Source organism: Elephas maximus, chromosome 20, assembly GCF_024166365.1.
Source record: "Elephas maximus indicus isolate mEleMax1 chromosome 20, mEleMax1 primary haplotype, whole genome shotgun sequence".
Lineage (NCBI taxonomy): Eukaryota > Metazoa > Chordata > Mammalia > Proboscidea > Elephantidae > Elephas > Elephas maximus.
In genome coordinates, this window is record NC_064838.1 from 68,480,109 (window position 1) to 68,499,393 (window position 19,285).

General features: G+C 43.5%; 1 protein-coding gene across 1 annotated transcript in view; it reads left to right on the plus strand.

Annotated features, from left to right (window-relative positions):
* The first annotated feature begins 4,307 nt into the window (after nt 1–4,307).
* Nucleotides 4,308–19,285, plus strand: part of SYNPR (synaptoporin) — a 426,172-nt gene continuing 411,194 nt past the window's right edge. Inside the window, exons 1-2 of the mRNA XM_049861698.1 lie at nt 4,308–4,405; nt 4,520–4,585. Of these exons, the coding sequence (XP_049717655.1) occupies nt 4,388–4,405; nt 4,520–4,585 (84 nt within the window). The 5' untranslated portion in view covers nt 4,308–4,387. The remainder of the gene's footprint in view (nt 4,406–4,519; nt 4,586–19,285) is intronic.

Sequence of the window (19,285 nt, forward strand, 5' to 3'; positions counted from 1 at the left end):
CCCCTGAGGGAGGAGGAGAGCAGTGGGATGCAGACCCCAGATTCTCATAAAAAGACCAGACTTAGTGGTCTGACTGAGACTGGAAGGACCCCAGTGGTCATGGCCCCCAGACCTTCTGCTGGCCCAGGACAGGAACCATGCCCGAAGCCAGCTCTTCAGACATGGATTGGACTGGACAATTTGTTGGAGAGGGATGCTGGTGAGGAGTGAGCTTCTTGGATCAGGTGGACAGTTGAGACTATGTTGGCATCTCCTGCCTGGAGGGGAGATGAGAGGGTGGAGGGGGTTAGAAGCTGATGAAATGGACACAAAAAGAGAGAGTGGAGGGAGAGAGCCAGCTGTCTCGTTAGGGGGAGAGTAACTGGGAGTGTGTAGCAAGGTGTATATGGGTTTTTGTGTGAGAGACTGACTTGATTTGTAAACTTTCACTTAAAGCACAATAAAAATAAAAAATAAAATAAAGAAGTCTACATAGCTGTGAGTCCTTGGCCTGTGCCCAAAGCGAAAAAGAATTTGGAAATTACTTCATTTATGTAATCAAAATAGCCACTAAATTGGATCACTTATTCTGCAATAAAGTTAACACTGTCTTTAAGCCATTGCCATAGATTTGTTAAAGTGGAAACCATCTTGCAGGAGAAGAGAGTCACCTTCAGCTGCTGATAGCAATCTTGTCCTTATCAACATCACCCTCCCATCCCTCCCAACCTAGCTCTTCACAGAACCTAATGTTGTTTCCAGGTCTGAATGGAGTGGTTCTAACCCCGAAATCTACAAAACACTTAATGCTGCAAATGTGATATGCAAACTCTGGGTTATTTTGGTGATGCAGCTGTTGGAAGCTCATACATTTCTGGAACGTGAAAAGCATCCCCTGACAATGTGCAATTGTTTTCTAAGCTATTACATTGACATTTGCCACAATTCTGGCTTCCTTCAAGTGGTGTTTGGAGAACTGGGAAAAAACGTCACCATATTAGCCAAGGGGGATGTTGGGTGTGAAGAAGGGCCTGAAGGGGTAGGCTCAGTAATCGTGTTTCATCTGTGCCAAGTTCTCAGCTTAAATGTCAAGCAGGGCAATGGTTTAAGTAATCACTGTCCCTGTTTAAAGAGAATGCAAATGTTTAAATGACCTTGAACAAGTTAATTAGCCCTTTTAAACCTAGATATACTATTCGTAAAAGAAAGGACTGTGGTGATGCTTAAAGAATGTAAGTAAAGCACTTTGCACAATGCCTGGCATGCAGCGGGAACTCATTAGATGTTAGCTATTATGATAGTTGTCATCATTGTTTAGCATATACAAATGCTGTACCCATTGGCTAGTTGACCGTGATGGAAACAGCAAGGATGAAGAGACAATGAGGTCATACAGACTCAGGATGGAATCTTCGTTTAGCTACTTACTAGCTGTGTGAACCCTTGTATCAACGAGCTTAGGTTATGCTGTGGTGTAGTAACAAAAGATCCCCAAATCTCGGGGGCTTACAACCCAAAATGCATTTCCTACTCAGCTCCATGTCCATCAAGGTCTGGTTGCAGCTCCATTCCATACCAACCTTACACTGGGACCTCGGCTGACAGACCAGCTTCTATGTTACATGGCATTCATCACAGTACAGGGGAATAAGCGAGATGGCAAGTCATGTGCCGGTTCTTAAAGCTTCTGCATAGAAATGCACATATTACCTCTGCTCACATTAATTTTATTGGTCAAAGCAAGCCACATGGCAAATCCTGAGTTCAAAAAAGCAAGGATATATAGAGGAAGGGCAGTGCGGAGAGTGGTGGGACCATCTACCACGCCCCTGGTGTGGACCTCTGAGCCTTCATCTTTGCTTCTGTAGAAAAGTGAGGACTGAGAAATACAACTAACGGTGTGGACTTCTGAGCCTTCATCTTTGTCTCTGTAGAAATGTGAGGACTGAGAAATGTAACTAACGCATTGAGAGGCTATAATGTGCTGGACTCTGTCCTAGATATTTTAATCTACAGACTCTCACCGAGTCCTCATAATAACCAGCTAAGATAGGTATTACTGGTTCCATTTTACAGATAAAAAACTGAGGTTTTGAAGAGGCTAAGAAACTTCACCCATAAGATCGTACACATGAATTGCAGGGCACACACTAAGCGCTTAATGATGTTGGCTCTCTCCTCCCGTTGTGGTTACGCAGTGGCTTATTTTTTAAACAACTGTTTCTAATTGCTTTAGACTGTCTGCTCCTAGGAAGAGCAGTAGGAGCAAAGCTGGCTGACTGCAGCTGGGGCCACTGGGCCTTTGGAGATCCTACTCACTACATTTCTAGCTTTTCTCTAACTAATCCATGGGCAGGGGACATCTACACCGGACACTCTCTCTCTCACCTAGTTTTGCCCTCCTCCCAGACTGCAAATTATTCCTCTCCCAGTCCTAAATATTAAATACTCCTACACACACACACACACACACACGCACGCACAAACTCCAAACCTTTTTGGCGAAACTTTGTGGTAAACAGATGGACTGTCTATGTTGCTGGGAGACCACTTCATACATGGAACCCAGTCCAAAGAGAAAGAGAAGGGAAGAGAGAAGCAGCTATCTGTGTAGTGCCTATGAGCCTCTGACTCTTTTTTTTTTTTCAGACTCCTTTTTAAGTTCACTTCTGGCTTCATTATCTGCTAGCTGTACAACTTGAACAGACCACTTTCATGAGCCCAGTTTCCCCATCTCTAAAATGGGAATAACACTACCAACTGGTGGGAGTTTTGTGAAGATTTAATGAAACAATCCTTGTAAAGCCCTTAGCACAGTTTCTGGCTCATAGGAAGAACTCAATTGTTTTGATATTGTTATTATTTATTATTTTCTGCAAAGTTAGCAGACTAAAGGAGGAAAAATTGTGAACCGCCCTTCGCTAAGATTCAAGAAGAGTCTGAGTAACTTTAGGTGGGGGAATCAGAGTCCTATTTATGATTAATTTGGGGCTCGGATCCTAGACAAGGATCCGGGTGGGAAGAGCATGAGGTTATCTGAATTGGGATCCCTGCTTGGACCCCATCAGCTGTTTTACCTTGTCCGGTTCAGCATCTCTAAGTCTGTTTTCTACTTACAGTGCATTACCAAACAAAAAAAAAAAGTAACCAAACTCATTGCCATCAAGCCGATTCCTTTGGTTAGCAGCCATAGCACTTAACCACTATGCCACTAGGGCATTACCAGTGACTAAAAACCAACCAAACCCATTGCCGTCCAGGCGATTCCAGCTCATAGCGACTCTATAGGACAGAGTAGAACTGCCCCAGAGGGTTTCTTAGGCTGTAATCTTTATGGAAGCAGACTGCCACATCTTTCTGCCATGGAGCAACTGGTGCATTTGAACCGCTGGCCCTTCAGTTAGCATTTAACCACTGTGCCACAAAGGCTCCTTCCATTACCAGTTACTACTTTCAGAAATGGGCATTACTCAACCAGTCGCTGTGAAGTTGATTCTGACTCATGGCAACACTGTGTGCACATAGGGGCAAAATTTGAACCGGACCCCCACAATAGCAGTGAGGATTAACTGCACAGCACATGGTCCATATTCAAGGTTTATTTGTTTCTCCCTTTCTTCACCAGCCCAGTTCCCTCTGCCCTCACCTCTCCAGGCTGGATTGGTTGCCCCTTCTGTGTGCCCACAGCCCCTGTCCCACTCTCTGGCATCACTGTTTATACCATATTGCAATTAACTCTTTCCGCCTCTGTTTAACCCTGGCGACGGGGCAGTGCCTGCCTTGTTTTAGTGTCTCTCTAGGCACTGCCTGGCCTCCTGGAGGCCCTTCTATAAGGACTTGAGAAATAGTCAACAGATACTCTTTTCCTTCGTGCTCAGGAGTCGCCTGGACTCAAATAACTGCCCCCTGGAGAGTGAAGGGCGCCTTTCCCTTACCTGGAACCCATTCCTCAGGCGGGGAGCCGTCTTGCTGAGGGTGCTAGTCCGCTTCTCCCCAGCCAACAGCCGCAAAGTTTCCCTGGAGCCGGGGGCATCCGGGCGCGCGCGCTGCTGAGCCGGCACCAATGTCTGCCGCTTCTGCCTCGCCCACCTCCTCGCCCTCCCCTCTGGAGCTCGCCACTGGCCAATTACAGCCTTCCCCTGCGCTTGGGCTTCTCCCCTCCCCCGTAGCCTCGCTCCCACCTCGCTCCCCCCGCCCAGAGGCTGTGTCCACAGCGCTCAGCGCAGACGGAGCGTCAGCTGGCCAGCTCCGGCGGCTGGGTCTCCAGGTCCCTGCCCTCGCCTGCCTGCTCCCGGGGCCTCGCTCCTCTAGCTGAGCCCGAAAGGGACTTCTGGCCCTCAAGACGAGGTGTCCATCGACCTCGCTTTAGAGGGAACGGGTGGGTGAGAAGATCGAGCGCGGAAGAGCTATGGACCCTGTGAGTCAGGTAAGGCAGCGCTGGCCCGAGCGGCTGGTGCTGCGCGACCCCGCGGCTCCGGAGATGCACTCCAGCCCCTTCCTCACACTGTTTCTTTCTCTCCTTTGCCTCGTTGATACGAAGCTGGCCTCAGCGGGCACCTTCCGGGTGCTGAAGGAGCCCCTCGCCTTCCTGCGAGCCCTGGAATTGGTGAGTAGGGTGTACATGGGGAGGGGGACTGAGGCAGAGAGCGCTGCGGGGAGGAGAGGTCGGGTGGGGTGCTCTCGGCTCACGTCTGCTCAAATCCTGGCATTGAATCCCCTTACTTCAGTCCTCTGATTCCCAGAGACAAGGTGCCATTCTGGGGTGGCGGGGACAGGTTCCAGGGATCCTGCTTCAAGGTGGGAGCGTGGACAGATTTTTGCAGGCGCTTAGACCAAGTGTCATCTCACCTCACCGCTGGCGAACGCGCAGGGTTTGTTGAAAGAAGCTTCCTGGGAAGATGGGGAGGGGAGCGGATGGAGGAGACGCCGGGGGTGCTCCCCCTCACCTGGGCCTTTGCGGAGCTGAGGGGCAAGAGGAGCAATCTAGGGCTGGGTGGAGTAGCTGGAGGGTTGGCCAAGCTTGAAAAGTTGGTCAGCACTGGACAGCTCCCCGCTCCGCCTGGGATGCTGGCGGTGCTTCAGTCGACCTCTGTGAGGGAGCTGAGCCGGGAGGGAGGCTGCTAGGACTGCTACGGACGTTGGGGCGGATAGCAGGACGCCTTCTTTCCTGCTACAGTTTTTCTTCTCCCGCCACTCCTCGACGGCTCTTCTAATTTTTCAAAGAGGAACCCACAGTCTTCCTTGGGTAGCTTTTCTTCAGGGACTGAGCTTTAGGAAACCATATTTCTCCTCTTATGTCCCCTTTTAGAAACTGCCCTGATAGGCCTATGCCACTTGTCTCTAGAGGAGTGAGACACAGAAAGGGTTAGCTCAGGGGGCTACAGAGTAATGCCAGTGTCGCTGGCTTAGATGATGGTTATTCAGAGCGAAATCTGCAGGGCACACATTCCCTCTTGCCAGGAGCTCTGAAAGGCGAGCAGACCATCTGAACAGAAAGTTCAAAGCCCGTCATGTAGCATTAATCACAGCGCCGAACACTGACGGGCTAGGAGATTATGTAAGAGGGTGTTCTGTGCCTCCTGATCTCGGCTCCAAGGGCTGGTGTCTGGCTTTTGCTACACATTTGGGGCTTGTGTTTACATGGACGATGCACAGGATAATCACATTTGCCTTGTTTGCAGGCCTGGGTAACAGTGCATGACTAGATTGAGCTGACATACATCAAGGCAGCATTCGAAAGGCGTAAACTAGTGGTTCTGGTCTGGCTGTTGTGAAACTGGTTTTCCTTACAGCCAGGTTGAACAAAGCCAGGACTGCTCACAGTCCAGGAAGCTCTCGATTGGCTTTCTCAGAATTCTACCTACATTCATTCATTCACCTGTTCAATAAATATTTGCTGTCAAAGAGTTGTTCTTTTGATCAAAATAATATCTCCTTTGCCAAGCCATTGTCTCTCAAAACAAAGTTCAAAGATATGACATTATTTTTTGACCAAAAACCAAAAAACTATACCCACTGCCATTGAGTCAATCCCAACTCATAGCGACCGTATAGGACAGAGTAAAACTGCACTTTAGGGTTTCCAAGGCTATAAATCTTTGTGGAAGCAGACTGTCACATCTTTCTCCCTCAGAGCAGCTGGTGGGTTCCAACCACTGACTTGAGTGTTCTAACCACTGTACCACCAGGGCTCTTTATCCTCTGACACAATGGCTTACTGTCTCACACTATCCCTTACCTGAACATTGGTTTATGTCTTCTCCAATCCTGTTGGACCATTATTTCTTGCATTACTCACCACCCAGCCTCTATTCGTACATTTTAAAGTGTGTGCAGCCTGAACAAACGTGTTTAAAACAAAGATTTCTGGACATAAGCTAAAATCAAAATTTTGGGATGGTGTGTGCCATGATTCTGCATTCTAAACAAGTTCCCTGGATAATCTGATGCACATTAAAGTTGGAGATCCATCACTCTAAGCTATACCTGGCCTCCCTGCACCCCCCCAAAAAAAAACCCACTGCTGTTGAGTCAATTCCAACTCATAGTGGCCACATAGAGCTTCTGAGGCTGTAAGTCTCTATGGAAGCAGACTGCCACATCTTTCTCCAACGGAGCTGCTGGTGGTTTCAAACTGCTGACTTTTTAGTGAGCAGTTGATTGCTTTAACCACTGTGCCACCAGGGCTCCTTCCACCCCCACTTCCCCTCACCCCACCAAAAAAAAAAAAAAAAAAAACTCAAAAGCGGTTTTTACCTTAATGCCCTTGCTGTTCCTATTCACACTGCAGGGAATGCCCTCACACCCTAAGCCTAGAAAATATTATTTGTCATAAATATTCCCTCCTCAATAACTCTTTCTCTTGTGTTTACTCCTTCTCCTTTTCTCTGCCACAAGTTGAGTGATTCACCCCCATTCTTTTGGCACCCATGTATTTTATTCATTCTATGAGAATGATCATTATCGCATTGCATTATAGTTTTTTTTCTTGTGTGTGTACGAAACAGTGAGAAAGAAAGAGAGAGAGAGAGAAGAAAAGACAATTACGTTTAAAATATTAAGTCTTCCCTCCTCTTCTTCTAGGCATCTAAGGGAGAAGGGCTTTTGCTTGTAAATCAGTTATCATACTTTCATTTCTAGAACAAAATCTAAATGATGGACCAAAAAAAAAAAAAAAAAAAAACCAAAAAAACAACCATTGCCATTGAGTTGATTCTAACTCATAGTGACCCTATAGGACAGAGTAGAACTGCCCCATAGGGTTTCCTAGGAGCAGCTGGTAGATTCGAACTGCCTGCCTTTTGGTTAGCAGCTGAGCTCTTAACCACTGTGCCACCAGAGCTCCAAATAATGGGCAAAGGAAACTTAAAAATCCAGATGAGTTAAGTCAATCTACATTAAGGAAAAGGCATGGGAGCAGGAAGATGGGAGAAAGCTAGTTGCTGAGAAAGCTTTTTTGTTGTTGTTGTTATTGGGCTGTTTCTTCTAATGTAATTCCCCTTTGAGATGCTGAGATTGGACCACATGGAAATGCGTATTTAAACAGGTTACACGTGAACACTGTCTATATCACCTACTCTTCGAGTTCATTTTATTGGTAACACCTAGAAAAATTCCTGTCATATCTATTTACTCAAGAATGTTAAAGGTACTGAATGGAACTGGGTTCTTTAACATTATCACAAACCAATTTTTAGTATTTCAAAGGTAGAAGATGCCTCTGCTGAATTCACTTTGTTTTTAAGTCATACTTTGGGCATAAGCTTTCCTTAATTAAGTCTTAAAGTTTGACTTAATTTATGTAATGTTTAATATAGCTACAAATGGTTAACTCAAATAAAGAGCTGTATAGAAGATGAGGCTGTAAGGCTGTAGAGGATGGGGAAGGCTGTAGAGGATGGGGAAGGCTGTAGAGGATGGGGAAGGCTGTAGAGGATGGGGGAGGCTGTAGAGGATGGGGGAGGCTGTAGGGGATGGGGGAGGCTGTAGGGGATGGGGGGAGGCTGTAGGGGATGGGGGTGAGGCTGTAGGAGATGGGGTGAGGTTGTAGAGCGGGGTTAGGCTATAGAGGGATGAGGCTGTAGGGGGGGTGAGGCAGTGGAGGATGAGGGTGAGACTGTAGGGGGGTAAGGCTGTGTAGAGGGGTAAGTCTGTAGGGGGGTGAGGCTGTAGAGAAGTGAGGCTGTGGGGGGGTGAGGCTGTGGGGGGGTGAGGCTGCAGAGGGTGGTGAGGCTGTAGAGAGGGTGAGGCTGTAGGGGGGTGAGGCTATAGAAGGATGAGGCTGTAGGGGGTGGTGAGGTTGTAGTGAGGGTGAGGCTGTAGAGGGTAAGGCTATAAGGAACGATTGTTATTGGCACATACAATTGAGGAATATGGTCACTGCCATGAGTTTATCCAGGTTTCCTTTTTTTTTTTTTAAGGCTTAAAAACCCTATGGTCATATCTACCTAGACAAGATGAAATAGATTATCATCCACTCAGATGCAGACTTTGAGCACACAGTTCGTTCCAGGTGCTGAGACAGGCACTGTGTGTCCTGTGGTGATCCATCCAAAGTGACATAGTCCTTGCCCTCGTGGGGCTTATGAACTAGTGGGGAAGGGACTTCTGATAGTTTTAACAAAAGGACTCTTTGGCATCAAAGGTCAGGTTAGACATTTGAAAGTGGTGTTTTTAGCCTAGATTTTCTGGAGAATGGCCTCAGATAATGGCCCCCATTATCTTCTTTTCTAAAGCAAGACTAAGATGAAGAAGCATTTTACTTTATTTATTTTATATATATATACATATACATATATATATATTCACACTTAACATTGCCTAATAGTAACTAAATTTGTGTTTTGGTAAAACTTCAATAGTACAGATAATAGTTTCAAAGAGTAAAGGACTGAAGAATAAGTTGTATGTCTGTCAGCAGAGGTGTAGCTTATAGTATAACAGTGAGGGGTTGGGTAAGTCAACAGTCTAAATAACTGCAGTACCAATGGCTCAAGCTAGTTAAACCTAAAAGTCAAAATGATCACTTTTAGTGATATATCAGATATTCTAGAATGTTCTATCAAAATCATAGGACGCTCTCTTGAACTCAACTGCACTTTTTCACTCCCTGCGTTACAATAGGTTGCTATGAGTTGGAATCAACTTGGTGGCAGTGGGTTTTTTGGTGTTAAAATAGAAAATCCTGGCGGCTAATGGTTAAGAGCTACAACTATTAACTGAAAGGTCAGCAGTTCGAATCCACCAAGCGCTCCTTGGAAACTCAATGGGGCAGTTCTACTCTGTCCTATAGAATTGCTATGAGTTGGAATTGACTTGACGGCAATTGGTTTATGTTAAAATAAGTGAAATCATGGTTCACTGTTACGTCTGAAGTCATAGTTCTTCCATAATTGCATGGTATGTAATTCATTTCTATGGCTACAGGTGCCATATTTCTGGGATTTAAGTTATGAATCAAATCAGCCCTCTGCTCTCATTTTTTCTAAATTTATTCACCCTTCCAATTTTGGGAGAATTATTTCCTTCATTGCCTTATGCAGAAGGTCAGGGTTTGTTTTTGTTTTTTGCAGAGTAATGAAATACTGCCCTTGACCATTCTATATGAGGTAGTGAGATCTACATGGCAGCATGTTTAGGGAAAATGTATTATTGATCTTAGAGATGTCTAATGTATAACAAAATAATAAGCTGTAAGAACAGCTTAAAATAGTCAGCTAACCCAATTTGCCAAGTCTAGGGTACGTGGTTCTATATTTACTGTGTCTCTATCTCTTATGAGAAGCTCTGGTGATGCAATGGTTAAGAGCTCAGCTGCTAACTAAAAGGTCAGCAGTTCAAATCCAGCAGCTGCTCCTTGGAAATCCTGTGGGATAGTTCTACTCTGTCCTACAGCGTCACTATGAGTCTGAATTGACTCAATGGCAATGGGTTTGTTTTGGTTTATCTCTCATGAGAATCTTATCTCTTAGATAGTAGAAAAGTGCCCCATTTATCTCTGCCCCCTCCCCAGTACCTGTCGTAGTGCTTGATAAACAGCAAGTGATCATTAAAAACTTTAAATTGAGAACAATGGAGAACTAAAAAGATCCAGTTTCTACTATGTCTGTGGACGTTTTCTGAAGCAATGGAGAGCAGCTTTAGGGTTGGCCTGAGTACCGTCATTAAGCTGTAATCCCTCTTTTCAGTATTTATGCTGTAGAGATGAAGCTGTAGGCAAGGATATGTGTCCAAGGATATTTAGGACAGCATCATTTGTAGAGAAAAGTGCTAGAAACAATTAGTGAGTCTGTTAATAAGAAAATCATTGGATAAAGTATGTGTGATTCACGTGTGTTATGAAATACTGTTGGTCAATACATGTACTTGTATCTGATAAAAAATGTTAAGTGGAAAAAACGAGTTTGATTCTCAGGAATTGATAAAATTATTAAGTGGCAAGAAGTTGTTTTAATTATTTTAATCAACATATGGAAACAAGTTTATTCAATTAGATTTCAAAGTAATGTATAGAGTACAATATTATTTTTGTAAAAAGAAAAACATAGTTGAATGTGTTTCTGTGTGTATTTGTGTGAACACAGAGTAAAACTCAGAAGTATAGCCCTGACCTCTTACAGCTGCTTTTCTCAGAAGGGTGTAATTGGAGGTGCTGTGGGGAGAGATGAATCACTTGTCTACTGTTGAGCAGATGAGAAACTCTTAAAAGCAACTCATATTTTAAATTATTTCCTATGGATTGACCATAAAAAATGGTATAACCTCTAAAGGTATCTTCCACTTTTCGGCTGATAGCCTCAGGAAAAAAAAATGCATTTTATTTATGAGTTCTTTCCTTAGGGAGGGGCATGAATACAGTAGTTTTAAAGCCTAAATAACATATAAAAGTAAAAGTCAGGTCTTAAGGGAAAAGCTTTAGCCAATTTCAAAGACTTTCAGACATAACTCCCAAGTTCTTAATCTCTACTAAATGAGGTCAGGGGACATTTAGTATCTTTTGGGCCAAAACAGAAACTCGGGGCACAATACTGACTCTGGTGGTCTATTCTGTTTATTCCCTGATGATGAAATAAGCCCAGCAAGTCTCTTAAATTGTCCTTTGGAAATGGTGAGAAATGTTAAATTTACCCCATTTCTCAGACTTACTTTGAAAAATTAAGCTGCTACAGTTCTTCCTTCCATTGATCACTGATCATTTCCTTCTTATTTTCTAGTTCAGTACTTTGCCAGTGGGCATTTGGTTTACTTTTTTTCTTTTTTCTTAAAAAACTATCTAATGACACCCTTTCTTTCCTCTCCCATGTACAAGTCTCTGGATTTGCACCTGTGTGTAAAAGGAGTGTGAGAAACTCCAACCCATTCACATTACCCAGGAGCAGAATTGGTGCAGATGTTAGGATATCAAAAGACTTTAACTCCCCAAAATGATCTTTGCTTGGTTTGCATACAACACTGCAGGTCACAACATGGCAGGTCCAGATTCTGCCCCTATGGGATTAACTGCTGGATCCACCCGTTTGGTGTAATTCTGTCACTTTGACATCTAGCCCCAGTTTTGCTACACTGTTTCTTCTAAAACCCTAGGACTTCACACCTCCATCCTGCCTTTTCTTTCTGCCTGTCTGCCTTCCCTAAGGAACTGGCTGATCCAGAGATGTGGTGTGTCTGGTAAATGATGTACAGGCTTGCTTGATTTGAACGGAGGTACTCGCCACTAGCCTCTATATCATTTTCATTTATGAATCTAAATTCTGAGCTGTGGTTCCCAAGCAAAGGTCATACTACTTACTTGACATTAATAGTATTTATAATTCATGTTATTGATAACAGTAAGTAAAATGTATCTTTATAATATAATAACAATAGCTACTTTACCATTTTAAACCTTCAGTGGGAAGAGTGGTAAATGCTACCTTTGTCATGCAACTTCATGGGACTGATACTAAAATGTTTCCGTATGTCATTGTGTTGAATCTTTATGGTCTTAACAACCCCATTCCACCATGAGACTCAGAAATGATAACCAGCTCCTCAAGGACAAAAATCGCAAGAAATGGCAAACTCTAGATTTGAGCAGTCTCACTCCAAACTGTGTCCTTTTAGATGCTCCATTCTTCTGGTCCCTCCAGTGTGGCAGGCATTTGCTGTACTTGCTCCTCAGCCCCCAACAAAACTTACAAGGCAGATGTTGTATTCTATTTGAAGAGCTTATTGCGTCCATTGAGATACATATTTGAGGCTTTTTCTGAAAATGCCAGAGTGCTTGTATTTGGAAATGAATTCAACCGACGTCAGTTGTTTTCCAAGATTGTTTTATTTTCTGTTGGCTGTTAATTCACCAAGGTACAGTAGGTTCAAGTTAAAAACCACCATTTTTACATTTAAAATATGTAGAAAAAGAGTTTGATTATAAGACCAATAATCTCATTTCATGGTTATTTTCTGGTTTTATTTTATTTTGTTAAACAAAATCTGTGTGCATGAGTCAGACAGCTATTTTTCTCCCTAAAGTATAGCAAGACAGGGAATTCTCACGTAAAACCATACTTAAATCACAAGCAGCAATCTGTCAGTTAGGGTGTGGTGGAATTTCAAAGCTACATTAATGTGCATTTAATTATAACATTCTAGCCTCTCAATTAGTGACAAAAATCATGTACAACTGCAATATGAATCAATAAATACACTTTTTAGAAAAGAGAAACTCTGCAGTGTGCTAATGGATTCGTTACTTAGTGTTTTTTCTGAGTATATTAAGTCAGTTGGTGTTTGCCCCCTAAATACAAAAACAAAAAAGGCCTGAAAAAAAAATTTTTTTATGGATTTGAATCTGGATTTTATCCCTTACTAGCTTGGTGACCTTGGGCAAGTTATTTAAGCTCCTTAGGCTTCATGTTTCTCATCTGTAAAATGGGGCTAAGAGTAGTTCCTACTTTATTGGGTTGCTGTAATGTATAAATGAGAAAATCCACGTGGACTACACGGTACAGTGGTTTAGGCTGTAGGAAGTGCTGAACAAACGAGTATGAAGGCGATGATGATGATAATGGTGCAGGTGTTTCTGGTGATGTTGAAACAGGAGAAAGCAGAAATCCATCAGAGGGTAATTTAGAAAATGCCAACTGGCTTCTTGGCTGTACCTGTAATCCTTCCTGTTCATTCTATGAGCTTTGCCTTCCTTTGAGACCTCAGTTTCCCCACCTGAAAACTGAGGACAATAGCCCTTGTCTATCCTCCTCCCACAGTGTTAGAAATTCTAAGTGAGATAAAACATATAAAAACACTTTGAAAACCATTAAGCATCCTCCAAAAGTAAAATATAAGTGTGATCATAATGCTGGTGATGATGAAGAAATACTTTTATTCCCGATCCAATAAACTCCAGACCAAACCAAAACAACCAAGCCTACTGCCACTGAGTCAACTCCAGTTCATAGTGACCCTGTAGGATTTCCGAGGCTGTAAATCTGTCCAGAAACAGACTGCCACGTCTTTCTGCCACAGAGCCGCTGCTAGTTTCGAACTGCAGGTCTTTTGGTTAGCAGTCCGGTGCTTTAGCCACTGCTCTACCAGGGCTCAGGACAGCATAGGGCAACTTCCCTTTTCTAGTGGAGGTATGAATCTTCCCAACCACTCCCCGGATTGGATGCCCAAGTCTCCAACCTCAGTCCCAACCTCTTTGTCCTCTTTGGAACGTACAGGAGAGAGGATGTCGCTACTTTAAACAGATGACTCATCAGAACTTGGAGGATTCACTTCACTTTTTTTAGCCCTCATTCCTAAAGCCAATTTCTTGCTCTGTAGGCATTTGACGTTTTCTTGGCTGCTCTTGGGTCTGCTGATGGTTGTTTGCCGGTCTGATGGACTTTGCACATGCTGCTTCCCCTCACCTGGTCTTTGTTAGCTGGCTAAATCTCCTCACTTCTTCTGGGAGGATGTCCCTGAGTCAGGAGGTCCCGTCACATGACGCCGGCCTCCTGATGACTCCCAGGGCACAACCTTTAATGATTTGTGTGCATTATAGCTCTTCGATTGGACTAAAATCATCGTGAGGGCAGAGATCTTGTTTATTGGTATGTTATAGGCAGCAGGCAAGAATAATCAAATGGCACATTGCATTGGGCAAATCTGGTATAAAAGTCCTCTTTAAAGCATTCAAAAGCAAAGATGTCACTTTGGGGACTCAGGCATACCTGATCCAATCACCTCATATGCATGCAAAAACTGGACAATGAATAAGGAAGACTGAAGATGAGTTGAGGCCTTTGAATTGTGGTGTTGGCGAAGATTATTGGATATGCCATGGCCTGCCAAAAGAATGAACAAGTCTACCTTGGAAGAAGCACAGCCAGAATGCTCCTTAGAAGCAAGGATGGCGAGACTTCATCTCACATACTTTGGACATGTTATCAGGAGGGACCAGTCCCTGGAGAAGGATGTCATGCTTGGTAAAGTAGGTGGTCAGTGAAAAAGAGGAAGACCCTCAACAGGATGAATTGACACAGTAGGTGCAACAGTGGGCTCAAGCATAACAACGATTGTGAGGATGGCACAGGACCGGGCAGTGTTTTATTCTATTGTATATAGGGTTACTATTAGTTGAAATCTACTCAATGGCATCTGACAATAACAACAACATAAGCATCTAACATAGTGCTTGGCACGTACTAGGGCCAACCCCAGGCATTCGTGGGTCCCTCCAAAACACCCAGGTGACAGGTGCTTAGTGAGTATTTGTTGAAGGAAGTGATGGAAGAAGGGTGGAGGCAGTGTGGGGGTGGGAAGAATGATAAATGTATAAACGAATCCTAGAGAACACGTTGAATGTGATGTGAATTCCCCTTTATGGTCTCCATTGTGAAAAGGTACTGTAAGGCTCCAATATAGACAATTGTTTAGTGGTTAGTCTTGGTTATCAGAGCCCTGGTGGCTCAGTGGTTAAGTGCTCAGCTGCTAACCAAAAGATCAGTGTTTTGAACCCACCATCAGCTCTGCAGGAGAAAGATGTGGTAGTCTGATCCTGTGAAGATTACAGCCTTGGAAACTGTATGGGGCAGTTCTACTCTGTCACATGGAGTCACTATGAGTTGGAATTGACTTGATGGCAATGAGTGTGTGTGCATGCGTGCATGTGTAGTCTTGGTTGCAAGGATCAATCAGGAAAGAAGGGCTAGTAGGGATATTGTAGGCCCAACACGGGAGATGAACACTATCAGAGATAAAGGTGCGAGGACTGAAACACGCCCAGACTCCTGTCTGGGAGCCCAAAGCAGAGCTTAGAATTGCCTTGGCAAAAGTGCTGCCGTTTTAGTGTCTTGCCCACTGTCCTGCCCCCGTCTCTGTGCCTGTTCCCTTCTGCTTCCCATTTGGCTGGTTCTCTCCTTGGTTCTAATTTAATGTCCTAAGAGAAGGAATGTGATTGGCCCAGCTAATAGCTGCTTCAGTTTGCACAAAACCGTCAGTCCCTGGCCATGTCATACGTTGATAGCCAGGCTACAGATCAGCAGTCCATGGGGCAAATGCCCACTGCTAACCCTGCCTCTTGTGGCCTCATGAAGAAAGGTGATGAAATTAAAAACATGTGCCCCTGGACTGTTTGAGCTAGAGCAGTGGGAGGGGCAGTCCTTCAGCTTCGGGGCGTACCAGGCACGGTCAGAGGTATACATGTCTGGTGTAATAATAAATAATTTTTCACCAGTACTTCACAAACTTTGTCTGGCATTTGTTTTTCATTTATAATGCCTGTTAAATTGATTTTTTTTTTTTTTTTTTGGTCCCGGTGTTCCCCTGTGGAGGACTCATTGGCTTGCCTGGTGGAATATGTGCTGCCTGTTTGAGGAAGAAGAGGGGGAGGGATTTGTTGTGGGTAAGAAAAAAAAAAAGGTAAGAGCCGGTGTGAAAAGGCAGAAAGGAAGCATGGGGCTTGAAGGAGCTGTCTTTGGAATTAGCCGTAGGCTGGACTCCTGGCTCTTCTTTCCGCTTGGGGGACATCGAGCAGATTGCATGAGCCTTCTGATCCTCAGGGTCCCCAGGCATCAAATGAGGATCATAATAATCATGTCTTTGGGTTGCTGTGAGGGTTAAGGAAGATAATGTCCATAAAAGCCCCATCACATCACGGTGTCTGGTCCATACAAACGCTAGCTGACTGTAATTGAGGAAGAGGCTGTTAAAGCTGATGGTATGATGTCTAAAAATATAACTAAGCATTCATAAAATTTCTCACAAAGTACAAACATACAGTTTGCTCAATAATATCATTGTATTTTTTCTGTCGTTATCTCCTCATTGGGAGAACATTGATAATGACACAATCTGAAAGTATACACAAGTAAAATTAACACTGATACTAGAGAAAAGCATTTTACTAAGTGCTGTGTGTGTGTTAGAGGGCTTTGGTGGTTCAGTGGTAGAATTCCTGCCTTCCATGCCAGAGACCTTCGTTCGATTCCTGGGCAATGCATCTCATGCATAGCCATCAGGCATCTATTGGTGGTGGGCTTGCCTGTTGCTATGATGCTAAACAGGTTTCAGCAGAGCTTCTAGAGTAATATGGACTAGGAAGAAAAACCTGATGACCTACTCCTGAAAAATCAGCCAGGAGAAATAGTATGGATCCCAATGGTTCAATCGGCAACCCATCATGACGATGGCGGAAGTCCAGACAGTGTTCCTTTCTGTTGTGGGTGGGATTGCCGTGAGCTGGGAGCTGACTTGATGGCAGCTAATAATAGCATATGTGTATTATTTCATCTAAAATCTCATCATTTCCTTTTGAAGGACTAATCAATAACCTGTTTTTACAGATGAGGAACCTGAGACCTAAAGAGATCAACCTACTTACCTAGGATCACACTGCTAATATGTATAGAGCAAGGATTTGAACTGAGGCAGTTGGATGCCAAACTCCACGTTCTTAATTGTTATTCTACACTGCCTGCCATTAATAGCGATTAATCCTTACCCTGAGATCTTGGAATTAAATGATTCCCCCCATGAAAATGCAGAGACATTGTGTAATTTCTTCTTAAAGTCCTGCCTTCTCATTCCTGATTGAGTTCCCTTGCTATTATCTCATGGCGCCAAAGTGCAGAGCAAAATTTAAATGCTGTATTGTGACGATGGATGTCTGAAACTTCTCAGGGACTCCTTTGATTTCCCAAAAATATCCTTCTTCTCTGAGAAACTTTTACTGAACTTGTGTATCTTTTTTAACAAAATTTTCCTTCACTGATCCACTGTATAAAGAAATTCAAGTTCAGGAACATGTTGTTGAAACATGCCTATAAAAAGATCTGTAGAGTTCCGGAAGGATCTGGATATTTAGCAAGATTATGAACATTTAAATTCCTTTTGGATACCCAGTAAATTACCCAAGCCAGACTGGATTCAGAAGCAAATGAATGTTATCTATTTATCACATGTGTGCATGTGTGTGTGAGTTGCCTGTTCTTTGGATTTGTTCTTCTGAAGAACTCCTGTGCCAACTGAGAAGACATGCCCCCTGTAGTTTTAACAGGAAATGCTCACACATCCATCTGGTCTACCATGAGACTGCCTGCCTGTGATTTCATGCCCTGCCTTCACCGGATGGTTTTGCCTGCACCTGACAGACAGTTGGCATCCTCCCTGGATCCTTGCTGAAGCTGGGATCGAGAAGAATTGAGAATGTAGAAGGGTTAGATTGGGAGAGTGACACCAGGAAATTACTAGGTAACATAAGCCCATGAGTTGAATGGAGAATAAAGATTCTAGGAGACTTTTAAACTGGAAGGGGTGATGGCTGGATGAGCGGGGATTGTGATCATGATTTAGCGTGAGTCAGCTTTGAAGCACAAAAGCTTGGGCTCAACTACAGACCTTGGGTGTGTTTGTGGGCAGGTCAACCTCACCGACCCTCAAGATTATCAGGGATTTTACTTACAACAATTAAGTGTTTAAATGGTAAAAAGGAATTAATAACTGAGAAATTTTGGACAAATCCCTTTACTTCTCCAGCTGTCAGTTTCTTGAACAATAAAATGGGTATAAATTAACAACCTGCAATAGGCAGATGATACAACCTTGCTTGCTGAAAGTGAGGAGGACTTGAAGCACTCACTGATGAAGATCAAAGACCACAGCCTTCAGTATGGATTACACCTCAACATAAAGAAAACAAAAATCCTCACAACTGGACCAATGAGCAACATCATGACAAATGGAGAAAAGATCGAAGTTGCCAAGGATTTAGTTTTACTTGGGTCTACAATCAACGCCCAAGGAAGCAGCAGTCAAGAAATCAAAGGACGCATTGCATTGGGTAATTCTGCTGCAAAGGACCTCGTTCAAGTGTTAAAAAAGCAAAGACGTCACTTTGTGGATTAAAGTGTGTCTGACCCCAGCTATGCTATTTTCAATTGCCTCTAATGCATGCAAAACTAGACAATGAATAAGGGAAATCGAGGAAGAATTGGTGCATTTGAAATTATAGTGTTGGAAAATAATATTGAATATACCATAGACTGCCAGAAGAATGAACAAATATGTCTTAGAAGAAATACAGCCAGAATGCTCCTTAGAGGCAAGGATGGTGAGACTTCATCTCATGTACTTTGGACATGTTATCAGGAGTGACCAGTCCCTAGAGAAGGACATCATGCTTGGTAAAGTTAGAGAGTCAGAGAAAAAGAGGAAGACCCTCAATGAGATGGATTGATACAGTGGCTGCAGCAGCAGGCTTAAACATAGGAATAATTGTGAGGATGGTGCAGTACCAGGCAGTGTTTTGTTCTGTTGTGTTATGTTGTTTTGTTTTGTTGCACTGTGTTGTTGCTGTGAGTTGGAACTGACTCGACAGCACCTAACAACAAGAACAACAACAATATTACCTACAACACAGAGTTGTGGAATAAAATGAGCTAAAGTGTACGAAAGTTTCCACCAGAGGGGTCAACAAATTTTAGCTGTCCTTGAATCTAAGAAAAATGAAGCTCAGGTACTTGGGAAATATTTCCTATCAGAACAAAGCCAGATGCGCCGCCTTTAGTGTTCGTCTACAGCTGCAGTTTATTTTCACTCGTTTGGAGAAAGGAAGAAGGTGTATTTTCATGTTTTGTAATAATTTACTAGAGTTCACATGATAAGTTTTATTATCAGACTCACACATTCTATTTATGAAGCAGTTGAAAGCAAAGCATAATTATGATATGATCACCAAAATCATCCAGTATATGTATTTTTAAGGAACCCTGGTGGCACAGAGGTTAAAAGCTTGGCTGCTAACCAAAAGGCTGGCAGTTCGAATCCATCAGCTACTCCTTGGAAA